This window comes from Sceloporus undulatus, chromosome 7 (genome assembly GCF_019175285.1).
Source record: "Sceloporus undulatus isolate JIND9_A2432 ecotype Alabama chromosome 7, SceUnd_v1.1, whole genome shotgun sequence".
NCBI classification, from domain to species: domain Eukaryota; kingdom Metazoa; phylum Chordata; class Lepidosauria; order Squamata; family Phrynosomatidae; genus Sceloporus; species Sceloporus undulatus.
The window spans coordinates 35,662,672-35,685,837 of record NC_056528.1 but is presented as its reverse complement, the minus strand read 5'-3'; the positions used below and the strand labels follow the sequence as shown (position 1 = coordinate 35,685,837).

Here is a 23,166-nt window from a genome sequence, read left to right as displayed (position 1 = left end):
GCAGTTATTAAAGAAGAGTAATAAGTCACACTCTCTCAGCCTCAGAGGAAAGGCCAAGTCACACTCCCTTTAAATGACCTGAGTTTAGGAAGTCCTCCACAGGCTTAATAATAATAATCTTTATTTATATACCGCCTTTCCAATAGACCAAGGCGGTTTACAAAAATGCATAAACAAGTACATCATGGATATACAACTAAGCATTCACCCCCTCACCTTAACTAAATACGGTTAGATTAATCAAAATACAGTTAAATTAATTACACTGAAATATATTAAAATACATATTTAATATTTTAGGACTTCAGCTCCCATCGTTCCTCCATCCCTAGGCATCTGAGGAAGTAGACTGAGGTCTAGGGAAGCTCCTGCTGCCAACTTTCTTTCACTTAATAATAATAATGATGATAATACAAAGAGAGAGAGATCTTGCAGCACCTTTGAGACTGTGTTTCCAGTGAAATAACCACATTTGAGGGTTTAGTACTGTTTGTTGTCATGTTTTGTGTGTGTGTGTTTGTGGGTGCCAAAAGAGTGCATTAGAGAAGAGAAGCCAGTGGGCTGTGCCAGCATTGCCTGGCATGTGCAGCATCCAATGGACCAGGCAGGGCTTTGGAGGGGCTCCCATCCATCCCTCCATCCTTGCAACTCGAGGAGGAGGAGAAGGAGAAGGAGAAGAGACCAAGATGCAGCCCTTTGTCTCTCCAGTGTCCAAGGCAATCTTTGTGGCTCTTTTCCTCTTTGCCATTTTGCTCATCCTCTGTGTCATCCTCTGGTACATTTGCAGGGACCCAGACCACGACTCCATCTGATGCCAGAGGGAAGGGTTTCTGCTTGTGTTGTGCGTCTGTTTGTGCCTCTGTGCCACAATTCTTGCAAGTTGCAAAGTGGAAGGACTGGACTCCCAAAGAGACTCTCTTTCTGGCCAGGTAATTCAAATGCATGGGCTAAGACTGTGTGTTTTGTGTGTGTGTTTGCAAAAGGAGGGTGTGCATTGTCCAGGGTGGCCAGGCGTCCTCCTTTTCCCGGACGCGTCCTCTGTCCAGGAGGGATGCCCAAGTGCCCTCCGTTTTGAGCATGCCTGGTTTTTATAAGTTACACTAATATATAAGATCTATCATATATAAGCTATATGGTATTACTGTATATCTTATATATTAGTGTTCCTAACTTTTGGTTGGCAATGTCCTACATTTTTTCCTTGAATGTCCTCCGTTTTGAGGAGCATGTCTCCATTTATAACTGTATGTCATCTAGATTATATATTAGTGTCTCTGGCTTTCATTTTGCAATGTCCTCCATTTTTCTGGAATGTCCCTCATTTTAAGTTACTGCAGCACTAGAAATTTTGTAGCATGATCTTAGGAATCCTTTGCATGGGTCTTGACTCTGTGCTTGAATATTGAGTGAGAAGCTATGTATGATTACTTGGAAGTAAAACCCATTGAATTCAATGGGGGCAGCCCTAGGACCCCAGCTCTACCATTGAGCCTGGTTGCATATGGATCTGTCCAAACATTAAGTCCCATGATATGTGTTTGTGCTTACTTGCAAGCAAGTGTACAGACAATCACAGATTTTAGTGGAGCAAGGAAAGGGCGAAGGACTCGCAACTAACAGATTAAAGAACATGACACATTCTGGATAGTACAAGACCTAACCACAGACAGAGTATTATCTTGTACCATCCAAAATGCACACTGCAGCTGCGGTAAGTAAGATTCATGGGGCACCTTAGGAATGAACATACTTTGTTTAGTGTAAGCTAATATGGTCTCCAGTCCAGCCCAATCCTGCACAATGCAGAATAAATGGTATGCGTCTAAGTGGCACTTCTAAGATGTATATGATGCCCTGAGACATTGGACATCTGATGTGGTTGACTATACTTGAGGGGCCATAGGATTCTTTGTCAGTTCTGGGGCAGCAGTCTATTTGGATGCCCCATTTAGAATCTGGGTCATGACTTTTTGTAGTCAAGAATCTACTTCACCAGATGCATTGCCTACAAAAATGAAAGTCACATTATGTCCATTCACCATTAAGTCACTACTACTCATTCACCATTGAGTCACTACTAGTGACTAGTAAGTCACTACTAGACAAAGGAGGCTATACTCCATTTGTCAGCTTCCTGTGGTTAGCAACCTACAGGTCTGATATTCTAATATCTTTCAGGAAATGTCTCTATATGAATATTGGAGAGGTGGCCTATGCTTGTTGAGGGGGATTTGATCTTTCCAGCCCACTTACAATAATCAGACCTTCTTTCATGACACATGTTGTTGTTGATGTATGCCTTCAAGCCATTTCTGACTTATGGCAACCCTAAGACCAACCTATCTGGGAATTTTCTTGGCAAGTTTCTTCAAAGAGCATTTGCCATTTCCATCTTCTGAGGCTGAAAGAGTGTGACCTACCCAGATGCGGCCAGTGGGTTTCCAGGGTCCAGCCAGGATTCAAACCTTGGTCTCCAGAGTCATAGTTCAATGCTCAGACCATTAGACCACGCTGGCTCTTTTCCTAACACATACAAATAAATAAATCTAGGAAAGAAGTGTGGCCTGCTGCATAGATGTTGCAGCATGGAGTGTTGCTGTTCGGTGGTCCAGCCAGCCATGCCTTCTTTCAGAATAGCCTACAGCCAGCATGGTGTAGTGATTTGAGCATTGTACTATGACTTTGGAGTCCAGGGTTCGAATCCCAGCTCAGCCATGTGACCTGGTGACCTTGAGCAAATCACACTCTCTCAGCCTCAAAGGATGGCAATGGCAAACCTCCTCTGAAGAAACCTGCCTAAGGTTCGCCTTAGGCTCACCATAAGTAGGAAATGACTAGAAGGTACACAACTATGACAAATTTCATTCTCCTCCCATTTATTTTTCTGAACCCCCGCCAACTGCTGGTCAGCATCCTGTGACTACTGTACATACTCTTTCTTCATTTGGCTTCTTTTGGGTCTCATGTCCTCTTGATATATATCTGATTTTTGCTTTTGCATGTGTGAATAGTCCCTGTTTCGGCTACATGACATCTGGATGTTGAAAATAGAGATGGATCACCTTCCACTCATAAAAGAGGGAGATTTAAAATGGAGGAAAGAGGAATCAGAGTGGAATGAAACACTGTGTTGAGCAGGATGTTCAATAGATGACCTCCAAATATGTTGAACTATATCTCCTATCATCCACACCCATCTAGAGGGTTCTAGTTTGGGGAAGGTTGGTTTAGGAGAGCAGATACAGCTTTGGCCACTAGTCAGATTGGCTCCTTGGAGGTAATTGCATTCCTGCTGTTTATTCCATTTGACATAAGAGGATTTGTCCTCTTCTTCTGTGCTAAGCATCCTTCACCTTCATTTTCTTCTCTTTACCATCTTATGATTTGTAAAAGCTGCGTTTATCATCTGTCAAGCATCGCCAGTGCTCTGTCATTTTTAAGGATTTGCATGTATTAGATGTACCATTCATTATGCAAATCTGTTCCCTCTCATACTGTATGTACAGATTATACTATATACATTGTGAAGGATAACTCTGAATAAAACAAAAGTTGCAGAAGAAGAGGAAGGAATTTATCAGACAAGTGAAATTGGAAGTATAAACCAATGGCAATCGGAACGTAATCATGGGGTTTAATGTTATTGCGTGACAGACTACCACACGCAATTTTGGGCAATGGTAAGCTATTGTTGGGCAATGGGGAGTCAGTTCGAACACAATTCGAATTCACGTAAATTCGCTGAACTAGCGAATTCATGTGAATGCGTTCTGGCCCCACTTTCTTTTCATTAGAAATTAAGAGAAATTCCTCCCGTGTGATAAACTCTAAAGACTTCCTTATTGGTTTATTTTGGTTTTCCACACGATATCCCAAGAGGTCCAGTGGCAGGCATATATAGTTTATCCATTCCCTTTTATTTCTTTTATTTTAAAGGTTATTCTCATGTGGTATTGTGTGTGTTTGTATTTGACAGTATGAACCTCTCTCAATATATATTTATCCGGACGTAAGCCACTATGAAGCGGACTATAGTCCATAAACACCATACCTTTCAATATCTCATAGATGAAAACCAGGATACATAGAGCAAAGCAACATGGTCAAGATGGCAAATGCTATTAATGAAGGTTTTATGATAAACATAAAGAAGCATGCAAGCAAATATAGGAATCAAAAATAGCTCTGTCATTTCTAGCTGGGTAAAAACTAGTTTTTGTGGTATGCTAATTTTTCATTTTGTTTTTCTTTCAAGGAATGGCTCACCTACAATAGATTTCTGACACACCTTAAAGCTCATAGCGTTCATTCAAAGGTATATGCTGATGATGACTCAAAGAGGCATAATGTGATGATGTTGATAATAGCAGTGATGGTAGATACTACAACATAAGAACTAATGGCTTCTGTGGATTATGAATCAGGTTTCTCCTGTAAGGAACAGGAAGGATTGCAGCAATGCTAAATAAAAGTTCTGCCAGTGGAATCCTGGGATCTGTAGTTTGGGGAGGCACAGAAGCACTTCGCTCAGAATTTTAAATGCCTCTCCCTACATTGCAGATTCCAAGGTTCTGTAGAAAGGAACCACAGGCAGCTAAAATGGAATGACAATGCTATAACTCTGTAATGTGAATGACCCCTTACTCATGAATACCGTATGCTGATGCTGAACTGTCTTTAAGCAGAAGATGTGGCTGGTTTTCACATCCCTCCCCCCCAAACTTCCCAAATATTAGTTGTTAAAATTATAAATTGTGTGATGTATTTTTTCCCCTGCCTTACCTTCCCAATTTCTAGCTTTGGGGCATTTTCGTAGAGCACCACAGGAGAGTACAAATAAGAAAAGCTTTATATTTGTCACTAAATCTGCGCCTTGCTCTTCAGCTTGCATAGCAACGTATACTCTGAACTACTCCACTGAAGGATTTATTCATTGATATTCTTGTCAGAACCTTTGTTGTAATCACCCCTGAATTACATTTCCCTTCCCATTCACAGTTCGTTCAGTAACTTAATTGCAAAGAAAAAAAATGAGATAAAAAGGGGGAAAAACCCATGTTCAACACCATCTAAATTCTAACCACAAACCCCCTGAGCACCTACACCGACAGTTTGCTCTCCTTTACTTAATACATTCCCAAGAATTCACTCTCTTAAAGATTTTAAATCCTGGGAAACTTGGCCAGACAACTTGGTCCCAAATAGTTAATGGCATTCAATTCAGAGTTATAACCAGCACTTTGAACTGTACCCAAAAATGATCAGATAGCCAGCTAAAATTTATTAGTGACAATGTCATCATAATTAATGTAATTGCTATAGTTATTATTAACAATTAATAATGAATTACATAGGGTTTTCTTAGGCAAGGGATACTAAGAGCTGCCTCTGAAATAAAGCCTACAGCCCCTGTTATTCCTTGGTGGTCTCCCATCCAAGTACTAACCAGGACTGATCCTGTTTAGCTTGCAAGATCAGACTAGATCTCGTACCTTCAGGGCATCTGTGCCACTCTCGCAAATATTACTTCCTTCTAAATCTAGGAAATTGTTTCCATTTAGAAGGTGGTTTCTTGCCATTAGTATTTTTGAACCTGGTATATATGCCTTCATGCTTTTGCATGTAACTTTTAGAGGTTTTGCTCCTGGGGGATGGTTTCTATAGTAGGGTAGAGATGAGGGAGGCACCTTCAGGAGCATCTTATCATTTAATTATTAGAATGCTAACAAAATGTGGCAAATTTATGCTAATCTGCTTCTCCAGTCAAGCTGTGCTTTTGGGCTCAACCTGGGGTGCTGAGGTTTATGAGAATCTGCGCACGCTTCTTCGGCAGTTGAGACAAAGCTTATGAATCTTTCAGGAATGATCTTGGTTCCCCATCACCACCAACCTCAGCAAAGCCACAAGTACTTTAGGATGCATCTTAAATAAGAAAGATGGCAAAGTTTGACCAGCATCTCTAATGAACGCAGGCCATCACAGTTAGAAGAATAAGCAGAACCCTGCCAGAGCAGAATAAAGAGCAAACATATCAAAGTGGTATATTCTATGAGCATTGTGGAAGGTTCCACAAAAACTACTGTTCCCAGACAGCTGTGTGTGGTTTTGTGTGTGTGTGTCTGTGTGTGCAGGATTGCTATTTTCTATACAAAAAAGGAATTCTTGCACATACAACCCCCCTCACCCCACACATGCACATACAAATCTTGCACAAAAACAGCAATCTTGCTGCAAAATTAGCCGCATGGTTTGTTGGGCAAGAATGCTGCTTGCTGCACAAGATTTTGTTGTGCAAGATTCCTGGAGTTTTGTATAGAAAATCTCGCATAAAAGTATGCATGGTGAAGAGAGGCAAGTGTGGAGATCCCAGAAAGTGTATGTGCTTCAAGAAGAGAAGGGGCATGTGTAAATACTAACAGTAAATTACCACAAACATGCATTCCTATGGTTTTGGTAGATGTATATCCATCTCAATTGTCATAGGAGTTTATCACATGGAGGGAAATTGGAAGTTTAAACAGGGTTTATCCCATGAAAATCACACAATTACTATTCAATCGCAATTAAAATTTTCATACGCAGCAGTCATTATCCTGGAAATAACCAGGGAATAACCAGGCAATAAACAGCAACAAATCTATTCACGGGATTTTCCTGTGAATGATTTGTTGCTCTTTATTGCCTGGTTATTCCTGGGTTAATGGTACTTTAAATGCTTTTGATTGCGACGTCGTGTGAAAAGTCTTATTGCAGTTGTTTGGTTTTCATGGAATATTCCCAGAATAATGGTACTTTATTCACAAGTTTGTGTGAAAATATTAATCACGAATGCACAACTTTCACGGGATAAACCCCATTTACACTTCCAATTGTCCCCATGTGATAAACTCCATAGAGTCTCAGCCTGCAAAAGTTGCTATACCCAACATGTGTCGCTGTGACCAAATCTGAAATCTCAAGGAACAGTGCAGTTGGCGCACAAGCTTTAATTGTGCAAATGCACTCCTGGCCATCACTGAATGCTGAATTTTCAGGCTCAGAGTTGAATCCAAGAGCATATGAAAGTTGCTGCCCTGTGTCTTCAAGGACAAAGGTGAAAGTGCATTGTATCTTAAAGCTCTTAGTGCCACTAACTAATTCTTAGAAAAGGAATTTCAACTTTTTAAACTTGGGGCAGGGTGACCCACACAAAAACTAAGAACATACTACATAAATGTACCATGGGTAGGATGGTCTCCCAAAAGGAATCCCAGGTGAAGGTATTGCCAGTCACCAGCAATCTATAAATCATGGAGTTGAAATGTACCCCTAGCTCAAGCCATTCTTGGTATAGGGTTCCATAGCTAAGCCATCTTTGCCAGGTGGTTATCCAAACTCTGTTTAAAAACCAGCTTTGCACATATTCTATTTTGCTGTCAAACAGCTCTTACTGTCAAGAAGTTCTTTCTAACATTTAGCGGAATCGCCTTTCTTGTACAGTCGGTTTTCCATATCCACAGATTCAACCTTCCATGGCTTGAATTTGTTTTTTCAAATCCAAAATGCAAACCTTGATTTTGCTATTTTATTTAAGGGGCATCATATCACTACTCCACTGTATATAATGGGACTTGAGGACCCACAGATTTTCTTATTCACAAAAGGCCTTGGAACCAAATCCTAGCGGCTAACAAGGGCCAACTGTAATTTGAATCATTGGTTTGGGCCCTATCCTCTGGAGCTTATTCCATCTTCCATATGACGACCCTTCAGATATTTAAAGATAGCAGTCATATCACCTCTGAACCTCCTTTTCTGCAGGGAAAACATACTCAACTCCTTCAACTGCTCCTCATGAGCTTGGTTTCCAGGCATTTTACCATTCCCACTCGAATAGAGACTTGATCTGAGATTTTTTGCCTTGAAATGATAGCCTTTATTATGTAGGCTTCAAAGATATAGCTGTGTTAGTCTATGAAACCAGTATGTGGAGAGATCTTGTTGCACCTTTGGGACTATATGAAATCAAATGCATCTGAGGAAGTAGACTTAAGTCTATGAAAGCCCATGCTTTATTTTGTAGTTATGGTTCCTCCATAGTTACAAGCATGCCTCTATTTCCACTTGTGAACTGACGGAAGAAAAGAACTTTTGTTGAGAATAATAGACACAGAACAACCTGTTTTTTCAGAACATACAGAAAATTGCAAGTGTAGTAGACTCTATGCCAAACACAGAGCAGTCGCATGGCAAACAATTGCTATCAAGTGTTACTCTGCGACCTAGAAATGTAAGCCTGCGTTCAAAAAATAAAATGTAAATATTAACTGACTGTGGTGCTGTGATGAAAGAAAGAAAGAAAGAAAGAAAGAAAGAAAGGAGCGGGGAGAAACAACAACCACAACTCAGCTCTAGGGTTAAATGATGGATGCCTCCCAGATAGTATTTTCTGTAAATAATTCAAATGCACTTGGTTGCTTTCCTGATTCCCTGGGCTGCCAAGTGAAAGAAGCGGAAGCAATTGTCAGAATAGCATTAAATATTTCCTCTCCTGAAGGAATGTAATTGTGAGAAGCCTGAGAATTGTGGTTGAATTAAGGGGAAGCTGAATCTGCATCTACTAAGCTGCCACTGTCCTCCACTGGTTGGAGTGAGAGGGTTGGAAAAATGCTTTTTGGTTCTGTTATTATTGCCTGCTTTCTTCTCCTTTTTCTTCCAGGATGCTTATATATCTAACAACTTTCTGCAGAGCTGTGCATGTCCTGTGAAAAAAACAGTCACAGATCCAGTTGCCTGCTTAGAAAGGTACAATTCTGGCTTGCTCTTCTTTTAATTGTTCTACACTGTCCTGAGCAGCAAAGAAATATTGGCAATAAAGATAGAGGTGTCTTTTCTGTACATTAGTGGCTGTGTACCTTCAAGTCGTTTCTGATTTATGGCGAGCCTCAGATAAGCCTATCATGGGGTTTTCTGGGCAATATTTGTCCAGAGGAAGTTTGCCATTGCTTTCCACTGAGGCTGAAAGAGTGTGACTTGCCCAATGTCATTCAGTGGATTTCATGGCTAAGCTGGGAATCAAACCCTGGTCTTCAGAGTCTTCAGAGTTTATCACACAGAGGGCGAATTGGTAAAATCCCGTGCAGAAATGGGATTTAAAAATCCAGGCGTTGTTTGCCAGATGCGTTGGCGTGAAAGAGAAATTACGCGAAAATAATCAAAACGGAAAGTGCCTTTGTACTTTTGGAATTTAGCGAAAGTAAAAAGGTGCTGGTTTTGATGATTTTGCATTTGGGTTACTTTCGCGCTATTTCTCTTTCACGCAAACGTCGTCTGAAAAACATCCAGCAAATGTGGGGTTGTTTTCAGCTTTCTGTTCGGGTTAACCCCAAATGTTGTCTGAAAAACAATCCGCAAATGCAGGTTGTTTTCAGTTTAAATTTAGTTTCTGCACAGGATTCATCCTGTGAGATTAACTCCATAGTCCACTATGTTGGCTCATACCTACATAGGCCTGAATTCAATTGTTACTTGACTAGAGTAGACACATTGAATCTAGGGGACTTGTTTTGCAAGATTCATTAATTCAGCGGGTTTATTTTGGCAGGTATGAATGATGGGTTTTAGCCCATTTATTTAGGATGCTACGCTATCCAAGAGTAAGTTCTGTTTCACTTAGTGCGGCTTCTTTAGAACAGAATGTATAGGACTGCACTTTTAAACTGGTTTAATAATGACTTCATTTCCCTAAGAAACTTTACTCCTGGAAGGGGGATATTGCCAAGTCCCAGCTCCTTTGGTTATTACGTGTTACTGATAATCTGCAACACCAGGCTGCATGCTGACTTCATTTATATTTTGCAATAAGCCTCTCATTTGTAGATTTAAAAGCCAAGAGGGTTGGTCCTCCTGCAGCTTCCATAATTATACTGTGCTCATTTTCTTATAGCTGGCACTCACATACTGGGAGGGAAGGATAAAACCCACAGGTCCTGCCCCCAGTTCCATCAGTATTAGGGTCATTCCCACTTGGAGTATAATCCGCGTTCCGATCTGGCTCCACTCCGCTTTCTAAGCGATTCCCAAAAGGTCCCTCATTCTCACTATCAAAAGGGACCTTTTGTGGAATCGCTTTTTTTGCTGGGAACGCTTGTTGTTCCCATTAGATGGAGCCGGGGAAGGCGGCAGCCCTTCTGCTGCTCACCCACCTCCCCGGGAACCCCTTTGGAAAGCTGTGGTCCCGACTGGACACTCTCTTCCTTGCTCACTTCCTCCTCTCCCCTCCCTCTCTTCTCCCTCTCTCCTTTTTCTTTTCCTTCCTTCCTGCTTACCTTCTCTCTTTCCTTCCTGCTGTCACCGCTTCCCTTAAGGTAGCAGGCCTTGTGGCACTGCTGCAGTGGTGCCTCACCAGCTTCGGGGAAGTGGTGGCAGCAGGAAGGAAAGAGGGAAGGTAAGCAGGAAGGAAGCAAGGAAAAGAAGGGGGAGAGGGAGAAGGAAGGAAGAAAGAAAGGGAGGATAGAGGAGGGAAGGGAGAGAGAGCTGCTGCATCTGCACTACAGGATGGGAGCAGGGCAAGGGCGGGGGACCCGGGTGGAGGGAGGAGGAGGAGGGTAATATTGATCTATTGCTAAAGCAAGTAGTTGCTTTAGCAATATATTGATTTTTTGATTATTTCTACTGCCAAAAAAGAAAAAAGAATTGATTCTCATCTGGCATTCGCACTTATTGGGCATGCTTCAGAATCGATTCTTCCCCCAAAAAAACCCACTTCCAAAGTATTGTCAAGAAACCCCAGGTTATTTGGGTTTGCCCTGCTTCTTTCCTCCTGGAATCGATCCAATGAGGATCGGAAGTAGTTTCAAATGGGAACGAAGGCCGTTTGCCCCGAATCTCGTTTAAGAGCAAACTGCAGTGGGAATGACCCCCATATATTCATGGTCATCATTCGCGCAATTACATGCCGTTTTTGCTTTGTTTGCGGGATGCTGTGAATGCACTTTAATCTCTCTTTAATGCCGAAATTAACCCCAGTGTGATAAACACCTCAAGCTGCTGCCAGATCTCTTACCCTGGGCTTGTTCTTGTTCTAGTTGCTTGTTCTACAAGAGGGGTCCCCAAACTGTGCTCCTTAAGGGATCTTGGACTTCAGCTTCCAGCATCCCAGGCAGGCTGAGACTTCTGGAAGCTGAAGTCCCAAAAAAATCTCTTAAAAGGGCACATATTTTTTTTGGGGGGGGGGGACCAGAGTAATCTAATATGGATCAGACCCATTGTGTGGATTTTAGGCTTGGAAGGCAATGAAAAAATGCAAAGGCTGCCAATCTAGAACTAATGAAACCCAACTGCAGCAAAGAGGGACCATTAGTGGGGCAGGAGTGCCACCTGGTGGTCAAGGCTGGTAATTGCCACAAAGCTTCGAAATGCATTGCTGGCTGCTGCCACTCCTCTTTCTTTTTCCAGTTACTTTTGATTTTATGACTGAACCTGGGGTTTTCTGGGCCAGAATCGCCCAGAGGGGGTTTGTAATAAAGTTCCTCTAAGGCTGAGAGAGTGTGACTTGGCCACTCTTGATTCAGAGCATGCCACTTGCCTAGATATTGCAAGGATTTGAACCCAGGTGGAGTTGCATCAGTGCCAACAACTCAAACCAAATGCACCAAATGTTGGTTTTTCTCTGCTCCTGGGTCACCAGAAATGACAGTCCCCGAGATGCCAATGCGATGTCAAACTGGATCAGTTCTGCAGTGTGGATGCAGCAGCCTTCAGCCTCGAGAGCAAAGAGGAGCAAGGCTTCCAAGGAGGAGGAGCGACTCCTCCTCTGCTTTCGGTGCTTCTGGAGGGTGGATCCCACATGATTTCCTGCCAGATCCCCAGCGATCATGGGGCTGGAGCTGAAGATCAGGGGCTTCGGGCTCAACCTGATCCGGATCTGCCTCCTTTCCTCCACCAGGATCTTCTTGGGATCCTCTGGAACTCCAGCAGGTAAGGCTTGGACCTGGGCTGCCCAGGCAGAAGGAGGAAAAACAGCTTGCATCCCCACAGCAGAAACAAACCGGGTTGACACCGCTTGCACTTGCAAAGGCTGCAGGCAAAGAAGAGTTCTGGGAGTGTCCTTTGGCTCTGGCCCCAGAGCAGTCTGGCACAAAAGGCTCCATGGTCCAAGACACATTGCAGAGATAACCCACTTTCAGACCGCTTTAACTGCCCTGGCTCAATGCCAGGGGATTCTGGAGACTGGAGTTTTGGGTGACATTGAGCCTCCTCTGTCAGAGAGCTCTGGGGCCACCAGAAACTACAGTTACCAGGATTCCCTAGAACTGATCCAGGGTAATTAAAGCCCTCTGTGTGTTTAGGACCAGAGAGCTTTGGTGCTACAGTAAACTACAATTCCCAGGATTCCCTAGCTCTGAGCACAAGGCAGTTAAAGCAGTCTCAAAGTGGATTATTTCTGCAGTGTGTTTAGGACCAGAGGGTTCTGGGTTCCACAATAAACTACAATTCCCAGGATTCCTTAGCACTGAGCAGTCTCAGTTCAAGAAATCTCAAATGGGATTATTTCTGTAGTGTGGATCCATGCCGCAGCAATAAACCGGTTTGACGCCACTTGAACTGCCAGGGCTCCAAGATATTCTGGGATTTGTAGTTTTGTCCTCGCACCAGAGCTTCAAAGGAAAAAGGACAGGGATCCAAATGGGCTACAGTGCCCAGAATCCCCCCATCCAACATGGTTGTGGATTCTGGGAGCTGTCATGCAAATATAAAGTCAATTTTGCTCCAGTCGCATAAAGACAAGCACATAAAGTCAAACTCCAGAGTCTCAGGCAGCATCTGCACTGCAGAAATAATCCAGTTTGGCACTGTTTTAACTGCCAGGGCTCCATGCTATGGAATCCTGGGATTTGCAGTGGCACCAGAGCTCTGACAGAGAAGGCTAAAGGTTTTCCAAAACTACAGTTCCTAGAATTCCATAGTATTGTGCCAGGGCAGTTAAAGCGGTGTCAGGCTGCTTTATTTCTGCAGTGTGGATGCAATCCTTGAAGCAAAATGCGTCCTCCAATCCACTTCTTGGCAGTATATAGCACTGTTGTTGTTTTTAGCATGGGGGATCGAAGGTGTAACCGCACCCCACATTTGTAGCAGTTTGATTGCACTGTTAACTGCCCTGGGTCCATGCTATGGAAACCTGGGATTTGTAGCTTTCATGAGATGCTAACTGTGTTTTAGGCGCTTGGACTACGAACTTCTGCAAAGGGCAAATCCTAGGATGCCATCAGAAAGAGCCAAGTGCTATAACTGCGCAGTGTGCATGCAGCCCAAGATGCAAATCTCAGGCATCCCTACGAAGGAACCAAAGTAGGATCAAACTGCTGTAACTTGTGCAGTGTGGACAGACCACTGGTGGGCAACCGAGAAAAGGCCAGGAGGTTTCTAAGATGGACATTGTTCCCCCACTAATTATCAACATTTGGACGTTTGAGATTCTTCCAATATTTTGCACAGACTAATTTAATTGCCAATATCATATACCAGGCGATCTTTCCATGCCTTTTTTGTATTTATGAGTTTTGATAAAAATTACCAACACAAAGAGTTCCAGATCCCCTGACAATTTTAAGAGATTCACTCAGTTTCCTGGATGTGCGACTAATACCTTTATATGTATTTATTGCTTCTTGGTGTATTTAATGCACAGCTATCTCACTTTTTTCCTGCTAATGTGTTAGCAGTGATGCTCCTCTCTCACCGTTTTTAATCTCACAATAATCCTGTTAGGTAGATTAGGCTGAGAAATAACCAATGCCCTTTGGTCACCCTGTAAAATGTATGTCAGAGTAAGGATTTACCATATATACTCAACTATAGGTCGACCTCATGTATAAATCGAGGGCAGGTTTGGGGGCCCAAATTATGGATTTAGATATGACCTGTGGATAAGTCAAGAGTTAAACTTAGGTGCATGTAACAAAGGATGTAAAGGATGACACAAAGGAAAATGAGACCAAAGAACTTACAAAATTATGGCAGGCATAACTGTTTGTACTCATCCTAAAGGCTGAATAGATGAGAGAGGGGATCCATGCTTCTTTTTGGTGCTCCCAGGATGGACTAAGATCTTGCTTTTTACCACTCTGTTCAGAAAAAGGGGATGACTCCTTTTGAGATATATAAGAGTTAAAGTACAATGTAAAGTATTTACATTGACCAGTGGGTAAGTTGAACCAGCTTTTTGGGATCGATCTTTTGACTAAAATCCCCAAATGAGTATAAGTCTCCCCAGTCCCACTCTGACAATCTACTTCATGAATAGACATATTGTCCCATTGCAACTCCCACCAGCTCTAGCTAGGATAGCAAGTGATAAAGGATGATGGGACCTTCAGTCCAACATCAGTCTCATTTTGTTCCCTTCCTTGCTCCAACCACTACACCAGTGATTCCCCAACTCTGGTCCTCCAGGTGTTTTGGACATCAGCTTCCAGAAGTCTCAATCATCTTAGCCAGTGGTCTGGGATTCTGGGAGATGAAGTCCAAAAATATCTGGAGAACCAAAGTTTGGGAACCATTGCACTACACTATGATGTTGGTTTCATAGTCTCGCTGGAGACTTAGCAGTGGCTGATGTAAGCCTTGGCTAAATTACTCTTGCTGTTGGCACTGAAAAGCAACAATTTTTAAATTTAAGTTTTGGGGGTCTGTCTGCTCCCCAACCATTCCAAGACTCAGAGCAGCCTACAGCCAGATTTTATTTTGTTTGAAGTTGTTATCAGTAAATAAAATTGACTTTCAATACATTGGTTTATTAAATGTCTCCACCATCCTTATGCAGCACTGTTTACCAAAAATGGATAAGGTGGTTTAGAAAAATAAGGTTAAAAATATAGTGTGTGTGTGTGTATTTAATACCAAGAATTGGAATGAAATGGCTAAAACTTGCAGGATGAACCTGTTTGGCATGATTCTTCAAAGCAAGCCCAGAGAAGCTGAGGCGACCGTACTTGGCGAAGGTTTCCTGTAGCGCTCCCGTCCCAGCTCACTCGAGGCACGGATATTTTTATTGGTATAAAATGCTATCAAACAAGATTATTGCAATAACCAGCTCACATCCTGGAAATGCCGCACATCCCGTTTGAACAGTGTCATTCATTTCTGCAGCGCTTTTCTAACAGTGCCTTAATATCTCTTAAGCAAGTTTTATGGCACTGATCCTTTAAAATGGTATTATTCTACATGGGCTGATTCTGGTTTCTATAATAGGTTGATCTGCTTCTGGTTTCTATAATAGGGTTAAGGAGTTAAAATTAGCGAGAGAGAAGTTCCACTCTGCTCATTGTTCCCCAATTAGCACTGACTCACAGCGCTCAAAAAAACATGTCCTTTAACTCGAGATGGCATGAACGTTCTCTTCATCATCGCCGATGACCTGCGTCCCGCGTTGGGTTCCTACGGAGATGCCTTGGTGAGATCGCCAAATATTGATCAGCTGGCTTCGCGAAGTGTTGTGTTCCAAAACGCATTTGCACAGGTAAGCAATGCTCCTTTACATTAGGTTCCCATACAAAATCTTTAAAAGTACAGGTTGAGTCTCCCTTATCTGAAATCCTTGGGACCAGAAGTGCTTTGGATTTCAGATTTATTTATTTAGTTTTGGATTTTGGGATCTTTGCATATTACAGTTCGTAATGCGAATTGTGGAGACGGGACCCAAGTCCCAATGTGAAATTCATTTGTATTTCATGTACACCTTATACACATCGCTTGAAGGTAATTTGATGCGCAATTATTTTTAAAAGGTTTGGGCACGAAACAAAATTTCTGTATATGGAACCATCAGAAAGCAAAGGCGTCACTATCTCAGTCACCCACATGGATAGTTTGGGATTTTGGAGCATTGCGGATTTTGCAATCCCAGATAAGGGAGGCTCAATCTGTGTATTGTCGAAAACAACACACAAATGTAGAAATTTATGTATTGAAACTGTTGACATTACTGTATATAGTTTGTTTTCGGAAAACAATTGGGGAGGCTGTTCTCTGTCATCTTCCTTTTGTGTTTTTTTAAAAAACTGCTCAGTTACATTATGTCTTGCCTTCCCACCATTGATCTCAAAGTAGGGTCTATGGCTGTCCTCCTCCCTATTTTATCCTCACAACAGCCTTATGAGGTGGGCCAGGTAAGAGAGAAAGAGCAACTGGCTTAAGTTATTCACAACAGTTTGATGATATATACAAAACTATTTTTTATTCCAATATGTTTTAGAGCTGAAGTTTCTTTTTTTAAAAGTCTTTCTGTTGTATTGTTTTAATTGTACTGATTTACTTGCTTATTAAATTATCTTGAATTGTGTGTTTTAAATTGATTTAATGCCGGTAATAGTTTAATTCACTTTTTGTTGTATGGTATATGGTACTCATTTTATGGTTTGCTATATGATAGTCATTTTAATTTGTAACCAGCCTCGAATCCCAGATTTGAGAAAAACAAAGTTAGTAATAATGACGCCCAGATTCTCCAGACAGTTGTGGGAGTTCTGGATCTTGTAGTCCAAACTGTCTCTGGTCTAGTCTGAAACTCCAGAGTCTCAGGCAGCATCTGCATTGCAGAAATAATCCAGTTTGACACTGCTTTAATTTCCATGGCTATGGAATGCTGGAAATTGAGGTTTTGGGAGACATTGAGTCTTCTCTTTTAGAGAGCTCTGGTGCTACAAGAAAGGACAGTTCCTAGAATGCCATAGCATTGAGTCATGGCAGTTAAGCTGGTGTCAAACTGGATTATTTCTGCAGTGCGGATGCAGCCTCAGGCAGTTTTATCTGCTACGTTATTTGTTAACTGAAGATGCTGGTGATTGCACCTAGGATCTTATGCATGTAAAGCCTATGCTGAACCATTGAGCTATAGCTCTGCCATTCTCCTCTCTCCATTTTTCTCTTCAGCAAGCTGTCTGTGCCCCAAGCCGAGTGTCTTTCCTCACCGGTCGCAGGCCTGACACCACAAGGCTTTATGACTTCAATTCCTACTGGAGGGTGCATGCAGGAAACTATTCCACCTTGCCCCAGTACTTCAAGGAGAATGGCTACCTCACCATGTCTGTAGGGAAAGTGTTTCACCCTGGTAAGTGCTGAATTGGGAGCACAGACCTGTGACACCTCTTAGGTCTGATTTTTCTGGTGCCTGAATCGATCCTTTTGAGTTGTTGTTCTTTTGTATAAGTAACACAGTCTCTTCTTTTTCTAGGGATTTCATCGAACCATAGTGACGACTATCCGTACAGCTGGACCATCCCAGCTTTTCATCCTTCTTCTGAAAAATATGAAAACACAAAGGTGAATGGACATCGTGGTTGCGTTTAGATCGGTTTTTCTCAACCTGGTGCCTTCTTGCTGTCTTGGACTACAGCTCCCATAATCTGTAAAACATTGTAGGATGCACTGCAACCAGCATCCTGAGGTGATCAGGTTGGGAAATATAGATGTAGATGAAGCTGATCAGTTACAATATACATGGCTTTTCCTTTTTCACAGCAGTTCATAGGCAACATAAGCAGATAAGCCTCTGCTCTCAGGACGTTACAGTCTAAAGCCCAACTATTCTGCTCTTGTTTTACAGAAAGAGCTTGCACTTCCATAAAGATTGGAAAATGTTAAGAATGAGGGTTAAAAAGGAGAAATTTGAATAAAGCAAGAGGGGAAGTGCAAAACACAGATCTTGTAATGATCTTGTAGGAAATTCCTTTCTTGTGCTCCATTGATGAAAACAACTCATCCACCATTTCTTTTCCTTTCAAGGTTTGCAAAGGGAAGGATGGAGGCCTTCATGCCAACCTTCTTTGCCCGGTGGATGTTTCAGAAATGCCCGAGGGGACCTTGCCGGATATCCAGAGCACCGAGGAAGCCCTGCGTCTATTAGACATCGTGAAAGAGCATGGCAGTAAATTCTTCCTCGCTGTTGGATATCACAAACCTCACATCCCATTCAGGTATCCCAAGGTGAGGATGCTTGGGTGAAAGGGTATGTCTAGAACAAAACAGTTTCTCTTCTAGACAGGCTCAACTTTTCAACAAAATCATAAAGGCTAGAGAGTGGGCTGCATCTGCTTCTGGAAACATGCTATTTTAAAAAACTCTTTGCCTGTGTGTAAGTATTTATTTCATTTCATTTCTATGCCACCTTCCTCCCAGAAAGGGATTCAAGGCCCCTCACAATAAAAATTTAAAAGACAATTAAAATCAACTAGCTAAAAAAAGTATAAAATTTATAAACATACAGAAGTAAAAAACATAATTAAAACACACACGCTGTATAAAACCCTCCCTGACATGATTATACATTAAAAGCATGCGTGAATAAAAATGCCTTTGCCTGACGGCAAAAGGAAAGCAGATGTTTGTTGAACTATAGGTCAGTATTCTTTAGGAAGGTTTTTGTGGAAGTTGCCTAGATCCTGTTTTTTGGCAAAAAAATCCCACTTCTGGCAGTCTCCAGGAGTGGAAAACCATATTTTTGGGGTAGAATTATTTTATTGTTATTTGCCTGGAAAGCATTGGAAGGGATTTTATACTTTCCCCCATTCCTGGTTTTTTTTTTTTTTTAATATTTTCATTGTCTTCTCAATCCTCTCCCCTCCCTTTCTAATCACATTGCTGACTACCAAGTGATCTTTCTAGAATAAAGTATATTTTCTTTTTCTCCAAGCCAGGGATGTGAATCACATGGCCCTCTGGATGTTGTCTCTGCATTTCTCACCATTGGCTGTGTCAGCTTCAGCTAATGGGATTTACAGTCCAATGACATCCGGAGGGTTGCGTGAGTCTCACCATTGCGCTAAATGGTCTTTGCTGTTTTATCACGGATCTGTCTGGTGCATCTCAATTACAGTATAGGAAAGAGTGCAAAAAGTCAGTAGGAGAACCTTAACACTAGCAGCTTCTTCAAACTCTGCAATAGTAAGCCTGGAAATGATGATCCTATATCTTGATATTTTTTCCTCTCTCCTGAAGGAATTTCTCAAACTGTACCCCTTGGAAAATGTCACACTGGCCCCAGATCCTGATGTCCCTAAAGGACTCCCTTCTGTGGCTTACAATCCCTGGACAGACATAAGGCATAGGGAGGATGTCGCAGCCTTGAACATCAGTTTTCCTTATGGACCTATTCCAGAGGACTTCCAGGTAGGTGACTTGCATACCTCCTCACCCTAGAAAGCAGGTGAAGGACTTTTTGGTAGCCAGTGTTTAGGGGAACATAATGCAAAGTGTGCCTCTTGCAGAGAAGCGTGAAGTGTAGCCCATGGGCCATATATGGTGTTCATTTCCCCTTGGGTTGTCCGTTTTATGTATAATCAGAATAAGTTAAATAAGTTAAAGGTTGGAGGGATTTTTTAAAAGACAGCTATTATTATTATTATTATTATTATTAACCTTTATTTATAAAGCGCTGTAAATTTACACAGCGCTGTACATATATACGGCTAAGGAAATTATATCCACTGTTGATTTGTTTAGGTAAGACAGGCAGGCAAGTTGGAAACAAACCTTCCATTTGAAAATACTGTGACTCCCTATAGGAAATGTTTTAACAGACTGCTCAGCAGTTGAAAGTTGATGATCCTGTTTTGATGCATTTTATAGCGGCAGATTCGTCAAAGTTACTTTGCCTCTGTCTCTTACTTGGATATGCTGGTTGGGAAGCTTTTGAATGGTCTGGATGATGCAGGGCTCTCTCATAACACAATTGTAGTATTCACTGCTGACCATGGTAAGTCCTTTATGCCCCTGGGTTCTCTTGTAAACTGTGCAGTTTCATGATAAAAAAAGCTATTCTCTCTACAGATTTGCAGGCCAAGATCTTACACTGAAGATAGGGAGTATAATTTTACCCGGATAGAGTTACTTGACAGTTGCATGATGTGGCCTAGCTAGTGAATTGTAACATTGTGCTAGTAAATGTGTAGCAAAATACACATGCACATCTACATGTGCAATATATTTGTGCAAGAAATATTTGCAATGTGCATTCAGATTTGCATGCCCAGTGTACAGTGGCACTATGTGTGCAACTCCATTTTTGTAACCCTTGGACAGAATGCAGACATTCTATAGTGTTATTTGTGAATACATAACACACTAATAGGACTCAATCACAGATTTTCATGTGCTGCAACTTTAGGACACACATCCAGCTGGTTGGTTTTTGTGTACTTTTATCTCCAGTGGGGCTATATACCTTTTGCGGTTCTTGATCTTGTCTAGGCTGGTCACTGGGTGAGCATGGTGAATGGGCAAAATACAGCAACTTTGATATTGCAACTCGTATACCGCTGATGTTCTATGTGCCTGGACTGACAACTCCCATCTTCAACCCAGGAGAAAAGGTCTTTCCTTTTATCGATCCCTTCAGCCAAGTTTCAAGTCCAGTGCCCCAAGGTAAGTTGTTAATATTTATAGTAGCATAAAAATTGTGGGTGCAACCATTTAATTGCTGGTTTGGCTAGATTAAATCAGAATCTAAATGAAACTATAGCAGATCAAATAGGAGACTGGAGGTTCATAAAGACTTCCCTAAAGTTAAAAAGAGATGAAATGGTCCAAAATTAAAAAAACACACAATTAAAACTTAAACCATTACACATGCATACACACACTTACAATGGCAAAATCCTGGGACTGACATAACCAGTGAGTTAAAAGCTCCACTCCAACAATCTGTTGGGTGTATACTGCACATGTCGACATATGCCAATTGTTGGCCCCTCTTGATCCTTGGTGGTTGATACTGGTTGTAATGAGGATGTCTGGAAATGACATTTAAGATGACCACAAGTCCCTTCTGGTTAAGGTTTTTCATAGTGAGATATGGGGATAAAGCAGTTTTTGCAGGCCAGAATGGGCCTCCCTAGAGGATTTGTTAAGCCACCCAAATCTTTTCCCCAGACATTTAAAAAATGTGTTTGGAAAGGTCCAGAGGGACACGATCTGCATAGGATCCTCCAAGTGCCAATCAATCAATCTGTTTATTCGGTCATTGACCAATATAAAATAATAAAAACCAATAAAATAATAATTGTACAGCACAATTATTAACTATTATTAAAATTCAATTTGAGGAGCATACAGCAGAGTCAAACACTATCTATTATCGTTGACCAATTGCGAACATAACTTACATATGGCATAACAGAATTTAGCTACCTTAATTACATCATCTGGATTCTGATTATCTAGCAAATAACATAAATAAAAGGTATCAGAGTGCCATATAACACAATTTCCCCACCAGTTGTAAAGTAAATGCACAAGAAAGGTTAGTGTGCTACTAAAATTGCTTTAGGATGGTCAAATGTGGCCCATTAGATACATAAATGCTGGCATAAACAACAGGAATTAATCTCTGAACCGCAATTAAAATTCTGAATTGACTTTCTGCAGTGGGTTTCACAGAAAATCAAGTTAATGGACTATTTGTATAGTATGCATTTTTGTACAGTATGATGTATTATGTTTGCCTGTAGGTACACCTGGCATTATTATGTTTTGGTCTTTTTTGTTATGAGATAATACACACACGAGTATTCTGTATCAGCTGCTCTCATAAGTTATGGGGGGAGTTATGATTGTGACAGTACTGTCACAGTTGTAACTATTCAGGTTGCATCTCCACTTCAGTAATAAAGCAGTCTGACACCACTTTCACTGCTATGATCAATGTTACTGCCTTGTAGTTTTGTGAAATATTTAGCTTCCCTGTCTGGTGCCCCACCAAACTACACATCCCAGAATTCCATTGTATTGAGTCATGGAAGTTAATGCTGGGTGACCATATGCCCTCCATTTCCAGACCCTGGCCTCCATTTCAACCTTCTATTCAGGAGGAATTCTGGACCATTTTGAGCATGACTACGAAGCATGAATTTATCTTTATATGAGTGTTTTAGCTTTTATGTTGTAATGTCTTCTGTTTTTCTTGAATGCCCTTCTGTTTTTACTGTGCCTTGTCCTCCTTTGTGGTTATGACATCTAGTCACCTGAGTTAAAGTGGTGTGAAACTGCTTTATTTCTGCAGTGTGGCAGCAGCCTAAGTAACAATCGTGAATATGGGACAGTTACTATCTGTAACTGGATGCTACTTAATCACTAAGGCACGTTACAGACGCGCCTAAAAGTATGTGCTCAGCACGTACTAGGGTTAGAAACAGGCGTCCCTTCCAGACGCCCCCAACCCTAGTACATGCTCAGCACGTACAAAATGGCGGCACCCATTCTACACGAGGCTGCACAGTTGTGACGTCGCGCCCTGAGGACACCCCTTTCCAGGCCGCGGGGAAGCGGCCTTTTGCAGCTTTCCCGCAGCCTGGAAAGCGGCGGATCGGGGCCTTGGAGGCTGCCATTGTGGCAGCTGAGGCCCTGATACAGCGGGGAAAGGGCCGGATACAGGCCACCCCAAAGGGGCGGTCTGTAACACGCCCCAGTAACTAAATAGATGATGCCATTTCTTTTTTTAAAAAAAACATTTATTTTTCAATGCTGCAGCCAGTGTGCAGTTGTTATTCAGTTATACAATAATATGATCTCCCTTTTGCCCCAACTTAGAGCAACCCAAAGAAATGGTTGAGTTGGTGTCCCTCTTTGCAACGCTTGTGGAACTTGCTGGATTACAAGTGCTTCCTGCGTGTCCCCAGCCTTCATTTCAAATCTCCCTGTGTACCGAAGGACAAAGCATGGTCCAGTATTTCCCATCCATCCATGGAGGGCAGAAGAACAACCATGACAGAGGAGAGGACTCTGACCCTCCCATTGCGATCAGCCAGTATCCCCGGCCAGGAGATACTCCAGAGTGGGACTCCGATCTGCCAGCGCTGCAGGATATAAGAGTGATGGGCTACTCCATTCGTACCCCCGACTACAGGTGCACTGTGTGGTTTGGCTTTGATCCCAACAACTTTACGGTCCATCTAAGGGACGTCCACGGAGGGGAGCTTTATTTCACAGAGAGTGACCCCAACCAAGATCACAATGTATACAGAAATGACACTCACAGTGGCCCCCTTACCCAGAAGTTTTGCAAAATCCTGCAGCATTAAATTGAGGAGGGTTGGTTTCTTATCTGCAAAATGCTGTTATTGAATCAATAGTTGCACTGCTTATATACACACAGACAGACAGAGCTTTGTGTTATACACAAAGAGGTCTCTT

The 23,166-nt window shown here is 42.0% G+C and overlaps 1 protein-coding gene across 3 annotated transcripts; it reads left to right on the top strand.

Moving 5' to 3' along the window:
* The first annotated feature begins 626 nt into the window (after positions 1 to 626).
* On the top strand, positions 627 to 23,160 carry IDS (iduronate 2-sulfatase). Of its 3 annotated transcripts, XM_042480503.1 has the most exons (12): positions 627 to 929; positions 4,256 to 4,315; positions 8,699 to 8,784; positions 11,669 to 11,958; positions 15,363 to 15,499; positions 16,912 to 17,089; positions 17,213 to 17,301; positions 17,764 to 17,964; positions 18,976 to 19,146; positions 19,606 to 19,732; positions 20,227 to 20,400; positions 22,564 to 23,160. In XM_042480503.1, the coding sequence occupies exons 4-12, from the start codon at positions 11,856 to 11,858 to the stop codon at positions 23,052 to 23,054; spliced, it is 1,671 nt and encodes a 556-aa protein (XP_042336437.1). In that variant the 5' UTR covers positions 627 to 929; positions 4,256 to 4,315; positions 8,699 to 8,784; positions 11,669 to 11,855; the 3' UTR covers positions 23,055 to 23,160. The 3 variants fall into 3 exon arrangements, with proteins under 3 accessions (XP_042336437.1, XP_042336438.1, XP_042336439.1); XM_042480504.1 differs by lacking the exons at positions 627 to 929; positions 4,256 to 4,315; positions 8,699 to 8,784 and having other exon boundaries at positions 11,830 to 11,958; positions 15,260 to 15,499; XM_042480505.1 differs by lacking the exons at positions 627 to 929; positions 4,256 to 4,315; positions 8,699 to 8,784 and having other exon boundaries at positions 11,848 to 11,958; positions 15,320 to 15,499.
* The last annotated feature ends 6 nt before the right edge of the window (positions 23,161 to 23,166 follow it).